At 39.7% G+C, this 23,350-nt stretch overlaps 1 protein-coding gene across 3 annotated transcripts in view; it reads right to left on the bottom strand.

Annotated features, from left to right (window-relative positions):
• The window catches only part of FAM13C (family with sequence similarity 13 member C), a 56,343-nt gene that overhangs the window by 3,314 nt on the left and 29,679 nt on the right, over nt 1-23,350 (bottom strand). Inside the window, exons 6-13 of one of the 3 annotated variants that reach the window (XM_068398147.1) lie at nt 21,219-21,369; nt 20,772-20,837; nt 15,670-15,880; nt 14,596-14,734; nt 13,081-13,162; nt 10,501-10,712; nt 2,496-2,591; nt 1,083-1,282 (exon numbers count right to left, since the gene is read on the bottom strand). In XM_068398147.1, the coding sequence (XP_068254248.1) occupies nt 1,083-1,282; nt 2,496-2,591; nt 10,501-10,712; nt 13,081-13,162; nt 14,596-14,734; nt 15,670-15,880; nt 20,772-20,837; nt 21,219-21,369 (1,157 nt within the window). The remainder of the gene's footprint in view (nt 1-1,082; nt 1,283-2,495; nt 2,592-10,500; nt 10,713-13,080; nt 13,163-14,595; nt 14,735-15,669; nt 15,881-20,771; nt 20,838-21,218; nt 21,370-23,350) is intronic. The other 2 variants (XM_068398148.1, XM_068398149.1) reach the window with 2 other exon arrangements.

Raw genomic sequence — 23,350 nt, 5'->3', positions numbered from 1 at the left:
GCTAGGGGTACCCAGAATCAATTTTTATTTTTGGAGGACATGGTATTTGGAGAATGAATAAGGTTTTTAAGCAGAGAAAGAATTCCGTTATTATGTATGCAGCTGGTAAATTTTTTTTTTTTTCCATAATAACAAAATGCACAGAAATAGCTTCACAGCATTTGTGAGCAAACTATTGCATACATAGTTGAGTTACATAGAAAACCAAGACATTTTTATTTAATCTCAATTTTGGTAGAGCCTAGTCAACTTCATTTACGCAGCTAAGAGCTCCCAAATCAAGACACAAGAAAAGCTACCATCCCGGAAGCTATGGGAACACGTCTTTTCCTGGAAGGCGTATTCTTCAACAAGTTTCAGGGCTGAGCAATAACAGCCCATGTGCATCTTGAGAACTGTTGTCTCGTGAAACCCTGAACTACAAATCAGAAGGAGGGCTTTATTTTGGTTTTATAATGGAGGGTAGGGTTAAGTTTTCTGGGCATCCAGACACTAATAACTATTCTTATGCAAGGAAGAAACTGATTTTGCATGCATTCAGTTGTCTCCCATGTGACCGTGTATCGCATGATCCTTCACTCAGCCCACCCGTTGGTGTTTGTATGCCTCAGGTCTCTGGCATTTTTTTTACATCACTCACGCGGTCAGTCCCAGTACACACAGAGGAGCAGACTATCCTGCTTGGCTGAACTGAGCTTTGGTTTATGACTGCTTTGTAAGAACATACATAAGTAGTTAGATATCTAAAAATTTTGCAGCAGTTATAGGTAGGTCAGCATATCTTTACTATGCCATTCTGTAGTATCTACCACTCTGTAGTTATTTCTCCTACCTGCTTATATTCCTTCACCTTTCTCTTCATGGACTTTGTACAAAGTTATTTGTTTGAATAAATAGCTCAAACCACAAGTATGCTGCCCAAACAACAATCCTCTGCCCCTTTTCTCCCGTAAGAAAACACTGACTCATTTCTTTGGTATAGAATTTTCCCATGCAATAAGTATGGAACATGTTTCATTTACAAAGTCTACATAAGATATTTTAAAACATACATAAAAAAACAAAGAGAAGACTTAACTTACATTGTTGCCTCATGTAAATTGGACATAGACAAGGCTGTTTGCCTGAAAACTTTCTTTTCATCCAGAGGTGAAACATATGCAGGCTCCCTCTCCTCCTGAGAGTAACACAGGTGCTCATCGACAGGGAGGCAAGATATTGGACCGGATGATAACTCATGGCTGCTTTGAGAACGGTCTTCATCTGAGTCTTCCTCCTCCTGCTTGTAAAATGTAAAGCATTATTAAATTAGTTGTTTACATTACAATACTAACAATTAATAGGATGATAACATAAAGAATTAGGATCTAACTTCCTGGATGTATTCATTGAAATGGATTATACGTATTGAAAGCTTTACCCTGGTCTACCCGCGATCATTCATGAGAGGTCTCGTGGGGCTCACTGAGTTACTGTGTATTGTTCACCATGACTAAACAGGACAGAAGTTGGCCCTTCTTCTGAGTATCTCCAGCCAGCAATTTATTTCTGTTTACTCAAAAGCCTTTATAAGTAGCAAAGATTTAAAGAACATTCTGTATTTATGTAAGCGCTGAAGTCTTGCTGGAACTTGTACTCCTCTTATATACCATCTACTGTTTGTATTGTGTCCAGAAATTCTGACTGTAACAAGAGTTGGAGGTAAGAGATTCCATAGTTTTATAGCTACAAATGTTAACTACCAAAATACAGTGGTGTTGCTGTCTTCCTCATGTGCCTTCATCCTCAGAAGAAAAGTTGAGCTTTTAAAACTAAGGCTTAAACATAAAAACTCCACAGAGCAAAGTTCCTAAGAAGTAACACAGGGGAACTTCAGTTAAATTTTTAAGTAAAATACCATGTGCACGTGTACAGAGATTTATACTGGGATTTTTCAAAGACATCTAGAGCTCCACTGTCATTTAAATCAACCCAGCCCCAATTACTATTAGATTAGTATTTTTGATAGACATGCTAATTAACTTCCAAATTGCCAGATTCCATTACCTCTACTCACAGTGAGACCAGTACTGTTACATTACATTGCTATATCATTAATTAAAGCACTACAAATGAGATTTATGTGCTACGTGATTGAGAAAAGCATTGTCAACAAAAATATAGAAGATACAGTGACAGTACAGTGCTTCATGGAAAGAGAGAGGTTTTGTTCTGTGTTAGCCATAATAGAGAACTAATGCCAGCCTTTGATCTCTTACCCAGTCATTTGAAGTGGTTGCCTCAGAAACTACTGTTGTACCTTACTACCTCTGGCATGCTTAGAAGTTGAATTTTACAGAGTGTTTGCTCTGAAATATCAAGACCCTGTATTAACCAATGAGCAGATTCTTCAAATCTCAGCAGTTCAATTGCTGCCAAACTGACGTACAGGTACAAATCAAACACAGCACTTAGCATGCTCTCTTGACAATGGATATGAATTCTTCCCAACTTACAATTGTTGTGATCAAAGATGGAGTTGCGAGAAGTTTCTTGATAATTCTGTATCTGTCGTAAAGCGGCTTCATGAGACTCTTTTCTTGCTTAGTTACCTAAAGATAAATAATAACAAAATATACTCCTCCAAAATTAAAAATAATAAAAAAAAATAAATACATTTCTCATTTGCTCCTGTAAAGCTGAGAAAGGTATTGGAAGAGTATGACCTGTTGTGTATTTTGCTTCCATAGATATTCCATGGGATCTGTAGTTCAATCCATACAATTTCTAAAAAAGGAAAAAGGCAATCTGTTTTCTAATGGAAAATACCCAGTGTGGGCTCCTCACTTCCTTGAGCCACACCGCCAGGCAGAGAGTAAACTATTCTCTGTGTCTTTCTGAAGATGTGCATAGAGTTGTAAGAGTTAAGATATGCTTCTACTGTGCACTGCATTGATAGCTCACTTAACGTATGTAGTAATGGCAACAGGCTAGCTACAGTGGCGTGATGGCTGCCTGGGCCAATACACTCAGTGGCCCAGGGGGGATGGAGAGCGCTGAGAATGCAGCTTTACAGCCTCAGAGGGTGAGCTGGCTCCATGCAGAGCTGCTGTGTGCCTCGTTCGCTGGAACTGCCTGCCACAATCGGGATTAACCGTCTGCTCATCTAGTTTGCTCTTGCTCCTTTATGAGTGCTAGGAGCATTGATTCAGAGGAGAGTATTATTTTAGATCAGGTATTAAGAGTCTGAGCCAGCCACAAATATTTGTAAATACAAAAATAAACCTTATGGAAACTAGCTGTGCAGTAGACCAAAGTACTGTATTAAGGAAAAAAAGAGCAAATCCCACAAGAAAAAAAACAAACAAACATAAAACCAACATGTTCCTCAGTGATTAAATGTCCAAACAGAGTCATTTGAAAACTAGTGCACCATCAGCCTCTGCTCCTCAGCGTACATGCCTGTCCACCCACCGGGTACAATTTCACTGTCTCTTGGCACTGTGGCTGCACCACTGCACTGAAGCCCAGCTGCGCACACTCGGGTGAGTGAACACGTGGCAGGTTTGGAGAGACGCGGGCTGGCTGACGGTGTGGACAGTAGTCCAGAGGTGCTCAGGAACAGGCAAATACCTGGTCATCAGCAGTAAGGGCGGAGGCAGCCAAACACGGGTTGATGACACCACGTATATGGCTCGCTGAGTAGTTAGGGCCTATTTCTAGAGGCGTGCCTTGCTGCAGAATGTCAGGGCTTCCCTAGCCCAGCTAGCCCGCTTCTGTTTCCTGGTCTTCATGGTCCATTTGATCGTAACACATAAGAGCTCCAGGAAATGCCAAACAAGCCAGAATAGATGGTTTTCTGTTTTAAACCCAGTCAGTGCCCTTTCTGCCTGACTTCGCTCAGGTAAGTCTGGATAAAGATGGTGCTCATCCATACTCAGTGTCAGCAGGGCAAACATCGTCACTAGTGCTCTCCACTGTGTTTCAAGGCTTCTGTATTCATAATATTCTGAATATGCAGCAACTTGATAATTTTTTCTGAAGGTTTCTACAATAACTATGACATCTAAGACTGAATTTTGCTGCTTGCTTAAAAATAAAAAAAAAAAACCACAAAATACCCCACAACAAACCACCAAAGTTTTCGCATAGTAGGCTAAATTTCTGATTATTTTTTGGAATCCCAGTACACTCCATTCAAATTAACATATTGGTAATGCTGTGGTGTGATATTTGTTAAATGGCAAGGCATGCCATGGGCTGCTAGTTCAAACATCTAAAGTAGGGAATCTTGAGGCTTCAGCCATCAACATTCAAGTATTGTGAAAAATCCATTTTCTGCACTGGGACACTTCTCTTTGCCAGCAGAGAGGCACCTGTTTTGATAGCTAATGTCACCGGAGCGCCTCTGCCTGGGCAGTTACCGATTTGCCTTCTCCAAGTCATCACGCCTTGGCTTTTACAAACGGCGTGAGCTTCCCCAGCAGATCTCCCTTTCCAGGGCCTCTCCAGCTCTGAACTGGGCACATGGCCTGTGCTTGCCACTGATCACCTCTTCCCCTATGCAGTTAGCATCTTCTTCCTTAGCTGGGTATGGAGCTGCTTCAACCTTGAGAAGCAGCACCCTCCCTGAACCCCACGCTACAAAGCATGCCCTATTATTCTCTCTTGAATATTCTCAAAACATAGCAGACATTTCTGAAGATTGATTTTTTTCCAAAGCCATTTGCTTTTTTGTCATATCCTATTTTAAAAAGTTATAAGATTATGAGTCAGGATTTCATGACAAGGGTATAGGCAGGTATCTCTTTAATAACCTGTTCTCCCCAGATAAACATTAATAATGAATTCTGTCCACACTGAGGTCAATGGGGACTTGGCATTGACTTAGCAAGAACAGAGTCCAAATGTACATGACTGAAGTTTTAAATGAATCGAAGTACACGTCACCCTCTCAAGGCCTAATGCAAAGCCCAGGAGAGACAGGAGATACTTCTACTGATTAGAGTAGGTGTTAGGTTAGGCCTTTGCCAGAGGAAAATACACTGTATTGACTTTGGCCAAAGTGGAGTCTTTGTGGCCTGAACTTGTGCTCTTTCTTCTGGAGAAAGATGCATGAATGAAAATGAACTGCAAGGCTGGAATCTTATTTTTCTTATTGTCATTACTTAAAGATCTAATACTTGATTGCCTTGATTTCTTTCAAAACTACTGTTCTACGAAAGCAATTTAACAAGCTTAAACTCAGGAAGTGGTATTAGGCGACTGACAGAAAACTGCATCCTTCTCTGCAAAGTTTCCAAGGGTACGAACTCTGGCCTTAGTCAATAAGGCAAGAATCTTCGTGTGTTGCTTCCTCAGAGTCTGCGTCTGAAAATTTTTGCTGGGAATACCGGTTGACAGAAAGTCTAAACAAGCAGAGGGTTTTGCTTGAATACCGCAGCCAAATTGCATGCACATGGGGTATTTCTCATGGGCTGGGTTTTGGAAAGGTGGGCTCACAAAAGACGACTGCAGCATCTAAGTAGAAGCTGTTTGCATTGAGGTGCCACAGGCATCAGTGAAGCACTTTCCTAGAACATTTTCCAATGTTCAGGTAACATACATGAATAGTCGTTGTAACTGAAAAACTAAAGAAATATTTTTCTCATCCATTCTAGGGAGAAAGCAATTAATGGGATCTGTATGTTATTAACTTCTATTTGCCAGATCAGTTCACAAATCATAGATAGCATTCCACATTAAATCATATTAAATATGATTCAGTTGTAACAAATGAGAAAAACCACCATTCTAGAGAAAATACTTAGAAACTTGCAAAAATGCAGAGAGGACATTCCTCAACTTTTTAATTTCTCATCAAGAAAAATAGATTTGCCTTGGCAGGTAAGGGATGAAGAACAAAAGCTTCAGCTATGGAAGCACAACACATTTTACAGAGAGTGGAATGACAGCTTCACAGTGAAATCCCTAAATATACAATCATTGCAATACCATGGCTAACACCCCATAAATGCTGAGCGTGCTAGAAAAAGGTGCTGTCTCTAAAATGAAATGGAAGAATAATCTGATCTGCTGGCAGGGAACTCCAGCTGGACTGTACGCATCTGTAGGACCACTGTGGGGAAGCTGCAGAAAGTGCAGCCCTTCTTTACTAACCACGGGAACAGAGGTGGGCTTTCTTCCTCAGTCACTGCTCTTGCTCTGCTGGGCTGAACACCTAACACTAGCAGTTTATTTCTGTTCAAAAATCACAAGAGGAATCACTGGTGCCAGAAAGAAGAATGCTGATTTTTCAGCAATGCGGTTTGTCAGTGTTGGTGATATACCAGTATATCTATAGGTGTCTGCTGCAGGGAGCACACTATTTAACTGGTATTTCTCTTCTCCTCTCCCCTTCCCCCTCTTTCCAAGATCATCTGCTCCTGACACTTGCATACTTTCATCTGGGTCGAAACAGCAAGGAGCACGTGAAGCTAATGTAATTTTCCACAGTCTCTGCCAGATCACGACAGACCTGTATGAATTAGGGCCAAGTGTTCGAAGGTTTGGAGAAGAGCTCATCCACCACAATGCAGTGATGGGAAGAATGGTGGAGTTCGGGGGTGGGAGGATATGCCTTTCTGCAGAAAGTTGATGACCAGGGTGGGTTTTTTTTATTGACAACTTGGAGAAGTATTTTTAATAATTAGCCTCTACTTTTTAGAAATGTATCAAGCCCTGAGGAAGCAATGCTCTTCTAATATCAAAAGAGTGCCTTGCTATTAACTTCAGCAGGAGTAAAACCTTTTTTTGTTCGCTGCCCAAATGCAAGAACAGTGCAGAACCACTAATCACATTTTGCCTTAAAGGGCTGCATGGGTTAATCACTCCAAAATTATCTGCCATTCATGTTAAGAGAAGAGCTGCTAACTAGAATGTAGGAGTATTATAAAGTAGCTAATTGGTTTACTTATTGCGAGTTCTGTGACTAATACAAGGTTAATTCTTTCAAATACTATTAAGCCTGGAGCAGCTGAATGGTTAGGAGGCAACAGGGAGTGATCATTAATATTGATTTTACACATGAGAAACAATCTCAAGAGGGTTTAGCATTTGGGCCTGTTTCATTAGCTCATTTTTAGTAATCTCAAGATGGGTTTGTATTCAGCTAAGTTCAAAATGGTTGATAATTTCAAAATCAGAGAAGGCAGGTGGAATCACACACTGCAGAATTGTCTGAGACATCTTAGGCCTCTAGGCTGCATACAGCAACATGAAATTCAATGCTAATTAAATAAAAGCACTGCTTCATAGCCAAGGGAAAGATGAACAGAAGTGGGTCAATAATGAGAGGACAGATACATAAAGTCTGAGAAAAGCCTTGGGGGACAGACTGCAAATCTTAAAAATAAACATAAGGCAAAAGTTGTTTGTTACCTATAAAGAAAGAAAAAGATGACTACGTGTAAAGCTGAGGTAGTAGTTTGGTTTTCATAACTTGGGACAAAGGCACACAAAATGTTGTATACCGCTGCCTTCCCCACTGGTCAGTTCCCTGAACGATTATGCCTTTTAAGCTCGCTGTTGTTTTTCCAGACACAAAATACAAATTCTGAGGACAGACAGTGTGATCGCGAGGACTGGGCATGGCTGAGGCCTTTCGCTCTCAGAGGTAGCACTTTGTTACCCTGCAGGCAAGGGGTCCGGCTCCCAGGGAGTCTGCCACTTGGTGATGTGTGGTGGCTCATTACAAAGCAGCATTTAACACAAAAATAGTAAGAAAAATTTTAAAGGCAGGCAACAAGAGACATGAGACATCATAGAACGATGCCAGTTGGCTTCAGCTGAGGGTCAGGCCAAGTCTGACTGTAACCCCGCTGAGAAAGGCCACGTTTGCTGGTGAACCAGAGCTGAGCACCGCAGGGCTGTTGCTCCCCCTCGCTCTGACTGGCTTAAAAGTCAGGAGTTGGGATTTGGATGTGGGGTTTTGGGATTTGGTGGGTTTTTGAGTAATGTGATTCAAATTATGTCTATTTGTCTTTTGGCTCCTGAGCTCCTGCATTCATTGTCTTAATCTTTTTTTTTTTTCTGAAGCCTTGTACCAAAAAACAAGGTGAACTGTTAAATAAATCGCCAGCTCCCAGCACAAGGAGCTGGTGACACAAATAGTAACAGGAGGCCATCCCTTTTTGGGTTACTGAATCATTCACAGGCCAATCCCAATTTTCTCTCTGCCTTCTCATTCAATGACTTTACTCACAGGCTTTTTTGCGGGAGGGGTGTTTTGTTCTGAAAACCTCATTCTGCTCTTTGATATCCAGATCTTGTGGTTTGTCCTCTTTAGATGTACTGGGCTGTTCAGGATTTTACTCTGCACCTCTCTTAAGGACACTCATTCTCTCATTTGTATTTCAGCAGGGCCTTAGAGGCTTTCCACAGCTGAACTTCAGGGGAGAACTCAGCAGGCTTTTATGGAAACACTGTCCTTGCCCAAAATAACTCAATCTTGAAAAAAGAAACACTTAGCTGCTATTAGTTTAGTATTAATCTAGTTCAGATTCTGGAACAGGATCTAAACGTGATATACGAAATAAAATGTTGCACATAAAAAACATCTACAGTAACAGCAAAGTTGCATGTAGCTGAAATGAAGCCTTTGATCTTTGCTGTAACCAGCAGACATCCTTGATTCATTTCACATCGACAGTGCTATAAACCTCATTCTCCCCCAAAAGTCCAGATGACTCATAATAAACCCAATAATTTTCAGTGTTGTACTTAAGGACCTACTAAAATGTATCATTTTGAAATAGATGAATTTGACTTCGTATTATGCCTTTTTAAGCCTCTGTTCCGTAGCAGTTTCATCTGACTATCAAACACCTTTGCTAACAAATGGATAGTTCTCTCAACACAAGTTCCCTCTACAAGAATACAAGAAGAAAATAAATAAGAGCTTTAAAAATTATTTGAAAATATTAATTTGTGCAAACATTTAATTTACCTTACAGAATTCTCTGTGAGACTATTTCAAGCCAGCACTGCCATTGCACAGATTTAGGAGGTTCTCTCTTGGAAAATCAGAAGTCCAGTGAATTGAAAAATGAGTGGGACAGAGCCCTGCACGCAACTTACTCCTTATACGAGAGTTTTTCTGGACAAGATTTCCTCACTGACATCTGTTTTGGTGTCATCTGATCTCACTCCTTGCATAATAAAAAAAAAAATTAACAACTGAAAATATTATCATACAGTCTGCACTGTTGGGATTTTAGGACTATATACGGAACAGCATGGTTCTCTTGTCATCTTTTGTTTTCTTACAAAGGAGTTCTGGTTATGAAACACTTTTTCCATTTCAGGTTTTAAAAAAAAGTAGTTTATAAAAAGAAACAATTAAAAAGCCAGTCATGTATGCAAAGCTCAAGATCTCAGCAGACATCTGAGACACGGCATTGTTATGCACAGTTCTAGTTTTTATGAGAACCAAGAATAGAAATGAAACAAAACAAAACAAAAAATTAAAAATTATCTCTGCTGGGCACTTTCTGCTACTGAAATCCACCCAGAGTCATTCCTTAGTTCTCGTATAGTTTAGCATTTAGTTGTTCTTCACTCCTCCTTGTCCCCCTCATCCTCTCCCCTTTTTAGTTCATCAGCCAGAGTCTAAATGTTACTCTCAACATTTAGATTTTAGGTACCTTTGAGGACAGAATTTATTGTCTTGCTTGGCTGTATAGCATCAGGAATAGCAACATCATTTGACAGCAAAAATAGCCCCAAAAAAGTATTTTTGTGGACGACATGTATGGCAGAAGAACAGCTTCAGACAGTCCCTATAACATGCCAGTAGTGCAAAGGTACAGCAGAAGTTTAAAATATGTACTAGTTTAAAAACAAAAATAAATTGCCCAGCCAAGCAAGCGTGTTTCCTGGAACACTGCTATGTTTAGAAGAGTAATTGAGAATGTGGAAGAGCAGAGGCAGTATCAGCACAAGTAAACATACACGATCAGAAGGGCAAACCAGTCTGGATGGTTGTGCTATCCACGTGATCTTAGCGCAGTGCTATCAACTGGGCAGAGGCTTTCAGCATTTCTCAGGTGAGAGGGGACCTTTATTGTCAAACTAACCTTGGAAATGTTTTTAGTCCCACAGTTTCTGTGGACTCAAGATGACACTGCTTTTGCTGTCACCATCTTCAGCACACTGGGTATGCACTTCCTGTGCACACAAACTCAAGTAGGCAGGTTTCAGGAGTGCCTGGCAAACAGCTTTATACATGCACCTCTGAGCAAAAAAGCACTTAGCACTATTTGGAAAAAACGTTCTGCCGCTCCTTTTCTGTGCAACTCTTCACAGAAAAGTCACTTCAGAAAACTGCACCAGAGCTCCCATCTTGTTAGAAAGAAAAATGCACCACAGTGCTAGAAGACACAGGATGCACGCGCACCAGCTCACCCTGAGACAGCTACACACTAATTAATATCAGCCTCAGATGATAAAGTTCTGAAAGAAACAGCCATACTTGTTAAATACCTTAATAGTCTCCGGAAGGTTAAAGTGCTGTCTTTTCTCCTTTAATCGTCTCAATACACTATCCATGGTTTCTTCTACTGAGGGAGCTGGTTCCATGCTCGTGGCCTCCTGTGTGCCAGCCTCTTTCGAGGTCCCAGTGCTTTCGCAATGATCATTTCTTTGGGGTGCTCTAGAGGTACAGTTTTGCTCTTCTGACATTCTGAGTTTCAGCTCTGAAAGGCAAATTACTTGGCAAGTAAATAGATTAGAAAAATTTGCAAAGTTTCCTCTGACAGTACAAGAAAAAAAATCACCCCTACTTCTTGCATACAATTATTATCATACCACAGTTGTGTGGGAAAGTAACTCTGCTTCACTTCAAGGTGTAACATCTTTTACCTGGTTCAAGTGAAATCCAGTGACCAAGGGATGAGGTGTGTCCAGACCAATGAAACTTAAAGCACACATGCACTCCTCTTTTTCCTCCAAGCCCATCTTTGACATGAAAGGTGTTACCATTGGTTAATGAGTGGGGTCTGGGTAGGAATCAGTGCAGAGTTTCAGTGGGAGTGAGGTTAGGAAAGGGGCTTAAAAGGACAAATAGCACTTGAGAGTATTTGTGGGAGGTTTGGCGGGGGGGAGATGTGGAAGCAGAGCTCGCTCTCTCCCCCTTCTCCTCACTAAACCCATGCACTCTCAAGTGATCTGATGTCTGGGTGAGTAAGAACATGTCCAAGCCTGCTGGGGATTGTTGTCTAAGGATCAGTCCTTCAGACGCCTTCCTGGCAAGAGGCAGTGTCTCTGCAGCCACCTGTCCCGCTCTCACCCCAGCTGTGCTTGCCTGCCCTCCTGCACAAGTGAGGAGGAGAGCGAAGGCTGTCCCCTGAGAAAGGCTGGGGAGGCTAAGCTGTGCTACAGAGCCCGCCATGCCAGCTGCCAGGTTGCTGGCACCCTGTGCTTCAGGTCTGCATAACAAACCCCACTCTCCTCTGGTGCAATTTAAACCATAACCCTCCCTTCCAGAGGCTGCATTGCCATCCCAGCCAGGTTACTGAGCTGGTCCTCACAAGGAGAATCAGCCACTTTGCTTAAATGACTTCCCTTGGCAGAAGAGCACCTGAGCAACCAGCAGAAGACATATAGGTTACAGTGTGTCCTAGCTTCCCAGTCAGCAACATGCCTGGATGCAATAAAGTGTCTAAGTATATTAGCTTGACACCAAGCCAAAGACCCTGGAGCTCTAGGGACCTGCACAGAGCAACAAGGAAATTGAATTAAAGTCTGAATTAGCTCCCGTAACACCAGGCTTTGCTCTTAGTGTATGCCTGGTGAAGGACCTTGGGCAAGGCAGAGACTGATGGCTCCAAAGGTGTTAAATTTATTGAAATTCGTGCAGAAACAGTAACATAATTTTTTTAGCCGTGACAGCCTGAGGATACAGGCCAGGTTTGTAGGGAAAAATAGTATTTTTTATTAAACTCGTAGGGCGAGGAAGGATGGACAAGCCTTACGAACTTGAAGAAGCACCCACAAGCACTTGAGTGTTTTTCCATTTCAGTTGCACCTGTCTCATGAACCTCATGAATCTTGTTTCACTTAAAAGTAGTGTCATTATTCAGAATGATAAAATCCAGGGTCTTGACAGGATGGGGGAATTTTGGGTGTGCTGATGTATGAAAGCTAGACCCCCTGGCTAGCTGAAGCAACGGTTAAGTCAGGGAGATAATTTTCAGAAATTTAACTATGTAGTTTGGCCATTTCCTCTCATTTGCCCTTCCTGGATTTGTAAGACAAAGTTCAAGGGAAAACAAAAAAACAATCTAGTAATGAGAGCCTAGTATCTAAGGGAGAACTTTCCAGAATAAGTTTACTGAAAGATGAGTTTCTGATTCTTTATTTACCACAGTCACACCCTCTATATCTACATTCTTAACTATATCCAAATCAGAGATGAAACATAATACTGCAATTTAATTAGTAGTGAGAATCTATTTATAATGGGGGAAAAAAGATTTAGGTAAGTTATAAATAGCCTTTTAAAAAAGATCAATCAGTCCTAGCTACATTCTCCCTGAGGGCAAGCATGTGATACACCCACAGACGTTAATGGGAAGGTAGGCAGACAGTCAAGGGCAAAACTTGACCCTCAAGACCAAATCTAATATCAGGGAAAGATCTATTTTTATGACTAAAAAAAAAAAAAGCTTAAGAGTTGTGTAACCTTGGTCCCAAAGAAACATTTTGCCCCTAAATTTGTACTATTACAAGGATACTTTTAACTTCGTAGTTCTGTATTTCAGACACTCATAAAAATATTCAGAATAACATTGCCTTTTGCATGAATGTTTATAGTGATGGACAGATGTATTTTGCCTTTCCCCTTTTTAGCCTTGTGATGAGGTTTGAACTGGCTTACTTTAATCCCTGCTTTTAGGAATGAAGGCAAGTCATATCGCCTAATATCTTTGTTGTCATTGGGACACTTATCGCCACGCACTAGTGAAAAATAAGCAGAGCACTGAGGTTAGAAAACTAACTAAAATATTCCAGGTATGTTCCAAAAGCTTCAGCAATAAAGTGAAACGACATGCTGTTATGTACCTTTGAGTTGCTTACGACCTTTGGCCAAATCATTCATCCATTTCAGAACTTCTGGATTGGAAGTCTTGTCACCATGTGAAGGCTGAAAAAAGGAAGAATAAAGAAGAAGGAATTGGTGGTTATACAATCAAACAGATAAAAACGTATCCACCCGCAGTGTGCTAAAAAATGTCCGTAGTTCCAACTGCACTATAGCATAGTGTCATGCAGAGCATTTGGCTTGATCATGATACTAATTACCACATCTTCTCTCTCCCCATTGTGGCACAGTGCTACACGGATCCGAGCATTTTGGCTCTGATCTGAGAAAAAAAAACATTTAAATCCTTGACTAATTGGGTAAGTAATCTCAGTGACTTCAAAAGGACTGATCAAATACCTAATGTCAGTCAAGTTCCTGAGCGATTTCCAGGATGGTAGCCAAAGCACTCTGTCCCCTGCAGGGATAAGCCCTTACTGCTTTAAGACAGAGGTTCTCTTGGGAAACAGCACTTTAAACATTTCAACTTAACTGCTTAACTAGTCAAATGAAAAAATCCTGTGCAACAGTGTGATTTCAAAAGCAACAAACAACAAAAGCTTTGTATATCAGTTTGTTCTTTGCATTTAGAAATTGTCTCCAAGTTGAAATCAGTTTACACTGGATCTTCAAAACTCAGATATTTAAAATGGCAAAGCAGTTTTGCAAAATTAAACCACTGAAATAATTTCTACTCTGGTCACAGTGCAATGACTGTTTAGGTATGAAATTTTACTCCTAAGAGTATATGGTGACCATAGGACAGTACAATTCACAAATGTACGTTTAAGTTTGCAGTCATTGCTGAGCTTACAAGGTAATATACAATTAGTTGAATTTTCATTTTAATGTAGTCATAAAATATCACAAACTCCCCTGTTTCATATTGTGCACATCCTCAGCACCATGGATGTTTTGGTGTGTTTATACTGCACAATTCACATTACACAAACTATCTCGATATGATCAATGGTCTCACATACACCACACAGAGCACCACACAGAGCACACCATTGACCTCGAACAACCCCCCACCAGCAGCACACCACAATTTTTATTTCTCTAATTTCTGCCATCAGCTCCTGTTGAGCCCTATGCTTTGGAGGTTTACAGGAGTCTGCCTGAATGAAGGAATCTGCGCAGCAGAGCAACGGTTTCCAAGCAAATGACTTCTACAAAGTCAATAAGTAGCTTTTCATCTTTTGAATCGTTTTGGTTCTCAAGCCTGTCAGCTATGTTTCACTAATCCACACTTCTCACACATCTAGAGGATGGATATTTTCCAACAAAGGTAATCCAAAGAAAATGCAAATTAGAGTCTCAGAACTACCGCATACACTGAAAGGTGATAAAAAGATATTCCCTCATAGATGATTTTCCTATTTCATTTTACCAAAAATACCCTTTTTCCTATTGTTTTGCACAAGTTTAAATACACTGGGATTTTTGCTTGCCTCTTATAGTATTTCCCTTCATCTTTTCAATTACTATCTTACCAGGTATTTTTTTTCTTGCTCAAACTTTTCTTCATACTTCCTAATTTTTCTCTTGAGACTCTGAAGATGCTTGGTAAGTTGTGCTACTGTCTGTGGTTCTTTGCACTCTTCACAGTTACATCTAGAAGAACTTCTTGGCCTGCAAAAACCAAAAGCATAGTAGCTGCATCAAAGAACTGGCTATAAAGGGCCGTGCCTTGTCTCAGGCCCACTTAATGCTTTCCTAGCACTTCAGAATTTGTAGCTAGGTCATTTCACAGGATAGAGATAGTTTAATACCTTTGCTTGAACGTACCCCTAGGGTATACTAATGCATTCACCATCTGTCTTTCACTTTCTCTCTCTTTTTTAATTGATTGTGGGATTTCTGAATATTTTTCAAAATTTTAATCTAGTAGGTCACAACCTGATTCAATATTGACATTTAACACCTGCATCTTACTTCACAAATCTTCCAGCTCTAACAGAAGACTGTAATGACATGATTTGTAAAAGTAAGCTCAGGGAACTTTTTATTAATGGGAATAAACATCATTATCATTTTGAAGGCAGTTCAGTTTCTGATTTTTTACAATTACAAATCAATAGATCTGATTAGTATTCATATGCAGCTGACAGCTATGTATATAAGCTTTTAAGAAAATTTGGTTTCTGTCTGAAACTCACAGCTTGGTTTCCAGAGATCACATATATGCACTGTTCATATGTTCTGTGACACTTTCATATCTAGTGAATGACTCAAGTTATAGTTCTATTACAGATGAAATTTTGAGTATTATACCTTGATAGCCTTCTCTACCTTATGCTCACTTATCAGACTAATTACTAACTGACATTTAAAATTGTCCTTGCTAACTATAATTAACAAAGACTTCAAGCAACATTGTACTGTGTTATGACTGAAAAAATGCTGGATCCTACTTCTGGTATTGCGAATAAACCATGTCAAAACATGCTACAATATTAAAATTTCTTGTTTATGACATAACAGTAACGGAAAATACACGAAGAGTCAGATTGTGCATTGTACAAGAGTTATTTAAAATATATAAGAATTAAAATATATTTTCTTACATCATGAAAGGTTGAGCACTTGGTGGAGAAGGGGCAGACTCTGTGTCTAGATTAAATCTCTGGCTTTGGCTGAAGATAGAGCAGCGTGGTGACAAAAGAGGATTGTCTCCATCCGTAATGTGATACAGCAGTCGACTGGTCCCTAGGGAGTGATGTTCTTGCGGGCTGCTGTCCATGTCATTTTGCCAGTCTCTGTGGGCTGGCACAGGCTCTAGAAAGAAAGCATAGACCAATATGGACTGAGTCTCACAAGAGATTTAGCTGCCTAGATAAATACAAATCTACACTTACAGAAGTATTCAAAGCATAAGTATTCAAAGCAAACAGCAAATAGTTCAGCAAAGTATCACATGCAGGATGAACATATTACTGAGGATGAGAAAATAGAAAGGACAGTTACTGGCTTAACATAAAGCATTTCTGAGTTCCACAGGAGAAGGTGGGTGGGTGCATTTGTAAACTATGAAGTGTAATATAAAGACAGAGAGTTTCCCGGAATAGTAGCATTAATTATATTTTCATAGACCTGTTTGCTTTCGAAAGCCACATTCTTGCAGAAGACGATGAACATACAAAACAAGCTGAATTTTGTGATTTAGCATTTAGACCTTCGTCCAAGAGAAAGGCAGATCAAAAATGTAATATGTCTTTAAGCTAAGAACCTCCAGTGTTGCTTGCAGTATCCTGCAGAATTTCATTAAGGTTTGAAGTAACATACACATGGGTCTAAAGAATACAAGATATGAAAATAACAACTGCTAACATCCAAAGTAGTTATTGAAGGTAGTGTGCAGCGACTGCTACTTGGAGGAGTCATGCTTATGATAATATGTTAATATTGTCTTTGACTATAAATGGAAACCCCAGCTCCAGTGCTTCAAAAGGTAAAATTAGTTTTATAGAGGTGGTCAAGCCAGAAGACAGAATGATTTATTCTGGACTGAAAAAGTAGGAATTGGTGAACCAACAGCTACATTTTTTTTTTCCTCTAAAACCATGTATATATACAGCCTTTGAATTCATATCAATTATTTTATATTTCCAGGCAGCATGCATGTTATTTCTAATCAGTATTATATTTGCAATATAGCATGCATTCCAACACATTTCACAGAATCTTTTTATTCAATGAAAGTCTAAATCTGCACAGAAAAACAACTGTACATGGATTTACTCACAGAAGAGCAGGCAGGTTTATAAAAGTTCTTTCACCTTCACTTTCTTTCCATTTTCTCCTTTGTACATGGGACCTGACATTCCCATGGTGAGTGGGTATTTCCTTTGGGATTTTAATGGAACCTATGTAATACATTTTATTTGACCTCTGCCCAACAGATACTGAAGCTACAAATCCCTTTTGCTGCACTGGGACAGTGGGGACAAACCAGCTCTGAATGGCACCCTTCACAGAAAGCAACTATTGATTTCAAAAATAATAGTTACAGTGGCATAAAATATTATTTTATCAGGCACTATCCAACTTTTTTTGCTTTACAGACAACAAAAAATCCAATTGTACATTGTATAATCACAGTTTAGTCTGTCACTAAAGACTTTTGTATCTGTAAGTTCATCTATTCAACAGCACCATCAATTATAACTACGTTAAGCGTTTTCACAATGAGACAATGTAGTTTATTAATTCTACCCTAGCACCTTTCTTCTAAGTACTTCATACTCTGTAGGTCAAATTAAACTCTCCAAGATACCAGAGCAATACCCAAAACTTCTGAATCGTGTCTGAGATTCAAATCATCCCACAGACAGATGCAGAAAGGTATCTGGGAGAGGCAAGGGTAGAGCATTGTACCAGTCACAGGAAATTATGTAAACAACCAACATATAGTGATACAGGCTGGAATAAATGTTCTTCTGCCAACAAAGGTGTTGTCTCTTTCTGGCAAGTAATCGTTTTTTTACCCTGTTAAGACTTAAAAAAGATAATAGTTTTGGTTGTATTTTGGTTTCATGTTTTTTGGTTGTTTTTTTTTTGTTATTGTTTTTTTTTTTAACTTCTGAAAAACAGTACTGTCAACAAGAAGAAACTCGCTTCCTTCCTTTTATTTCACCATCTTTGAACTTAAAGAAACACTTAATCACTCTGAAGTAGGTTGACTAAGAATAGTTTCACTATTTCTCATGCTCTGTTATTAAAAGGGATAATTTTTTTTTTAATGGTCATATTAAGTAGCAGCCTCCTCACTGTGAAAGGAAAATGATGTTATAAAAAAATCAGCCAGTCTGTGTATGATAGGTGCAGGAAAAAAGTTTCAAACATTTGGGCTCTGATTTTCTGTGGACCTAGAAGTATTCCTCTTGCAGGAGGCAGTTTGTGCTGCTGATAAACTATACTGTCACAGACATTTGCTGCTTTTCATATTTACAACCAGGCAATTTTACTAGCCCCAAACTGGTCTCAGAGATGGGAGAAAAGTACGCATTCAAGACTAAACACTCCTGGAAGATACATGCAAAGGACAAGTAGTGGCTGGAGCAGCCGCAGTGTAAAACCAAACACAGAGCTGAAGGGAGTTCAAGGAGGTTTTTTTATTCAGCTAGCAAACGAAGAGCCAGGGCTCTTCCATTTCCTTGGCGCCAGGGCTTCCTGACAGCATTGCTCCACTAAAGCTTGCAAACTGGTGCAACTTTGGTATGGCCCCAAGAAAGGTTTTAGTCCCAGCCCTACCACAGATGCCTTAAATTACTACCTACTGTCCAGAAGTGGTCAGCAAGTCATTCAAACTGATTCATTTATGTGGCCTAACTACTATAATAGCAGAACATCTCAGGATGATGACAACTGCATTTTTAATTATAACCTAGGGCCATCATCCCGATTCCAGTTCTGCATAGAGCTTAAACAAGACACTAAGTGTTATCCTGAGAGCAGCCCATGAACTGACCAAACATCCACCTATGTTCGTGTGTCTGAGCTATTTTTAGCCTCTATTTTTGCCAAAACTGGGAACTGAAGCCACCTCTAGCCACGCCAGTAAGTTGCCCCTTTAGCCTGCACCCACTCTGTCCAGCTTAGCACTGACAAGAGCTCACCACAGGACTTAAAGCCAAGATCTAGTATCTTATAACATGCAGTATGCTTCATAATGTGGACTTCAAACATACAACAATGAGTCATATGGCACAAGTCTGTATTCCTGCATGTGGCATTCTTTAAGTAAAAAAATAATACACTGAAATTTGTTGTATATAAAAAAGAATATGCAGATGTAATGTGTTCATCCCTCAACATGTTGTGTCTGCGAATGCCAGCATCAGGATTTTTAATTTAAAAGACATTTAGAACATCTTGTAGTTAAGTTCAGCTGCTCTGTGCTCAAGTCACATATTTGATGTATACTCATATCCAAAAGCTATAAAAATTATATTCTGCTTTCTTTTTTTTTCCCCTTAAAAAAACTAGCTTAATACCCCCTTGCAATTCTTTATGGTCTCATTTGCCAGCTCTTATTCAAGGTTTTTCATATTCAAAAATAAACTGGAAATTGCTGACTTTGCTCAGAGACAAGAGTTACTCTTCACCCCTTAACATTTGCATCCTGAAATACCCTGTCATTTTACTAGACTGTTCTAGCTTCACTCACCATACATAAAATGTATTTTTTTTCTAATTTTTTTTTTTTTTACTGGAACGTGAAACAGAAGACATTCAATAGACTACACAATCATGCTTAGTTTAAAAATAATACAGTTGTATATTGTTAATATTAACATTTTTACTGCCTCATTCACTGAGCAAAGACTAATAGCCAGAGATGTAGTATATATGGCACATCCTCTAAAAACTCTGTTCCTAGCCTGGTACAAATCTCCGGACTTCCATCCAAGTTTGAGCTGAAATAGCCAATAGTCCCATGTGAGAATTGTACCTAAACTAAAGGTATCAGAAGATTTCAGTAGTAATTTAAGAGACAGAATTAGGACTAGGTCTATCTATGCAACATGGCAAGTTATTAAAAAACCCACAAACCACAAAGCAGATGTTAGCAGGAGTGAGGGTACATTAAAACCCATTACATAGGTAAGCTTTAATTAAAGCACAAGACTGAACTGCTAGAGTGACAGAGCATGCTCTGAACTGTGTGAGAGAAACGCTACATCATCCAATATTTGCCTGTGTAGCTGGAGATAGGCAAAAGGGAGCTAGAGAGGGTATCGGAAGTAGGGGTCACTAACAATATGAATCAAACCAAAATCCAATCAAAACAGCAAAAAAAAGCAAGGGAAACAATTATGAACCATCCTAACAATGAATTATGAAACTACCAGAACAAAATAATTCAGTAAACCAGTGGAAAAGGAAGAAAAACCCACTCTGCCATAAAGAAGTCAGTGCAGATTTTGGATGGGCTACAAAATGTCTCTGCCTGGGCAGCACAGATATGAGATCTGCCTCTGCCTCAGATCCACGCCAGGGGACTAGTACCAGTGCAAGATCCATACCTGTATCCAAGAGCTATTGAGGTATTTGCCTATCTGGGCTAAAGCATCCATTTTTTTTAGCTAAAAACCCAGGATAATTACTATTTTTTATATTCCTTCATCTTTATAATAATTTGGATTCTACATAGCATTTTCCTTAATTGTGCAATGCAAACCTCAAACTTTAGAATTTCTTAAGTAGAACACTATCATTTGTGGTTTTTTTAGGTAAATATCTTACTGTTATTTCTTGCTGAAAATTCTGAGCAAACAGCTTCTGAAGTAAGTTCTTCTGAACCCAGCCTTTATTCTGACAAAAACATCAACTGAAATGGGGTTACTGACCTATCTGTCTTAATGTGAACCATACATGGTGAATGATTTAAGTATTCATGTCACTTGTCTGTGAGAAGTATTAGTCATATTGCCTTTGACCTATTTTTCACGAACCGTGATTCCTCTTCTACTGAGCATCACGACTCTGCCAGCCCTGTGACTACAAGCTATGAATTGACAAAAATAGTGCCAAGCCTCAAGGCTATTTATTTGCAAGGACTAGTTTCCATATGGGTGAAGAGGGAGAGGTAACACAGCACAGTTTGCCCTGATGGGTAATAATACAGATTCATGAATTATTAAAATCCACATACTGTAAAACTCACCTTCGCTATCTCTCTGCTGATGCATTAAATTAAAATCAATAATAGGAGAAATGAAGTGATATTGCTCTGACAAAAAGAATGACAAAAATGGAATTACATGATATGGCACGTGATCTCACACAATACAGGCACAGGAAGTAAAGAGCGTAAATTTACTTGAACAAAAAAAAACCACAGATTAAAACTGAAAATAAAAGTATCAGGATTCTTAAAACCTGTCTGAAAAGCAAGACTCCCTCTCAGGAAAACAGAAGGTTATAGCCATTAATTTCCATTCTTTTAACAGGTATCACCCCTTTTTGCATTACATAGCATTTGCGTCAGGAAATGGTGCTTTGCATTAGCTCTGCACTGTTTCCCAGAGGACTGCAAGTCTGATATTAAACTGCGAGTCACAAGGCTTTTTTATAATTGCAAATGAGAACACATCATAGCATGATCGCTTACCTCCACAACTGGCCCCATCAGCTTGCACACTGGTTTGGACTGATGAAGGGGCTGGATCCTTGTGTGCCGGCAGCTGAGGAATTTCTTCCTGGGTTGGCAGAAACGCAGAGCACAGATCGGTTTCAAGGGCTTGTAGCTTCAACAAAGAATTCTGCAGACAAAAGCAGAACATTGGGCTGGAGGGAGAACAACAGAATACAGCGATAGCTCTTCAACTCACTGAGCCCATTAGCAGCGCCTGCAAAGGGGTGTTCCACTAGCAGCTCTGAGAGGACGTGCGAGAGAACAAACGTGCACTATTCCACGAGTTTCTTGACTTCTGGTTATTTAAGTCCCAATTTACATGGATTATTCATGACACGTGGGAAAGATGACTTCGTCAGCAAAAGGCGATTTATTCTAGGAAGCCAAACTGAGATGGTGTCCCTGTTCTTGGTCTTGAAGCAATACACTAAGCAAGTATTTCATTCATTGGGCTGACATCACGATCTGATGACATTATGTCCCTCCCCATTTACCATTCATAAAAAAACAAATCTCCCCCTCCAGCCTATTGTGCAGTACGCAGCAGTGAACAAAGAGTTACTGAGAACATGCTCCCTCCTGGGATTCTTGGAAAAGATATTTTTTAACTGGCTTTTTTAGAGATACCACTTTATGTAGACATAGCTTTTATGTAGGCTGCTGCTGCTTCTGCAGGGCAACCAGATCATTTCCTCTGTGCTGCAAAGGTAAAATTAACAGATCATTGTCACTTGCTGCAGACAAATCAATGAGGACAAGGCTAGTTATCTGTAACACCACTTCCAGCTACTGTGTCATGCTTGGTCCATTTCTCCTTTCAGTCTTTAATGCTGCACCCAATATTCAGCTGTACAATCTGACACAAGCATCTTGCTGTGATGTAAATGCTGTGAAAGCCCTAATCACCCTCTGACTGGGCAAAATGAGTCACTACCGATACCCCATGCCTTCAGTTCCCCTCTCTCAAGAGAAATGTAGCTTGCAACATAAAACAAAAATCACACAAGGCTGTCTTAATAATCACACAGCTGGCACACACAGAATCATACGTAAAATGTTGAGTCACTCAAATGGTACATATTTGTGAAGACCAATTTCTGAAAAAAAAATCTGAGTTGCAATAGAAAAAAAAATCCTCAAGTTTATACCCTGAAAACCTCCTTTCCCCACTCTGTCAAGGACCTGAAATCAATTCATTCGTTCAATTAATGAAACCATGAATTTATTTATTGGAATAATTTCCTTTTTGTAACAATATGTTACCTATGTAGTGAGTAGTTTAGTATATCTTTGCATTATTTTTATTGTAATACATCCCTTTTATAAACCCAAGGATGCCATTGTTTTTAGGTAAAAATAAAAATGAAAATAAGAAAAAGAAACTAATTTGGCTGAGAACAGCAAGAAAGATTTCGGCCTTAATCCTTTCATCCCTTTTATAGGATTCAGGCAGTGAAAAGAGCAGAAAAGTAGCTCTTTCTAGGAGATACCTCAAAATAGGGAAGTTTCGAAAAAGCACAAGATCACAATAACTGATCCTGTGACCCTCTATGTGCTGTCAGGAGTGCTTCAAAATCCATGTCCCATTCCACAAAACAGATTAGGTTACAATTAGATGCTTGGACTTTGGCCTCAGCTTAGGTCAAAAAGGAAATCCAAGAACACCATCCTTCTTCTGGTCCCAGAGCGGACAGGAGCTCTGGCCATTCCTATCAGAAGCAGCTTGATATTAGAGACATGTGAGCAAAGAAATGGCTTGTGTTACACATTTATTTTAGAATTAAGTGCCTCTCATCTGTTCTCAAGATACATTTTGACACCTCATCCTGTAATACCAGGAAAGAAGTGACTGCAAGATCAAGCACTGATTCATAATGAAATGCCTAAACGTTATACTATTCTTTAAAAACATGGCATGATATAGAGCTGGTTTCTGTGACCCAAGGCAGAAGATACTTTTACTATTCCCACGTACAGGTCGCATTAACAACCGACCATCCTCTGGCCCAGCTGCCATTTGTAAGGGTAATTTACCCATCTGGACCAGCAGTGCCTCATCTTCACACCTCAGTTTTCCAGGACTCTTGAATGACTGGCACCTTTTCCTT

Source organism: Nyctibius grandis, chromosome 4 (assembly GCF_013368605.1).
Source record: "Nyctibius grandis isolate bNycGra1 chromosome 4, bNycGra1.pri, whole genome shotgun sequence".
NCBI lineage: Eukaryota > Metazoa > Chordata > Aves > Nyctibiiformes > Nyctibiidae > Nyctibius > Nyctibius grandis.
This window is presented reverse-complemented; position numbering and strand designations above follow the sequence as displayed.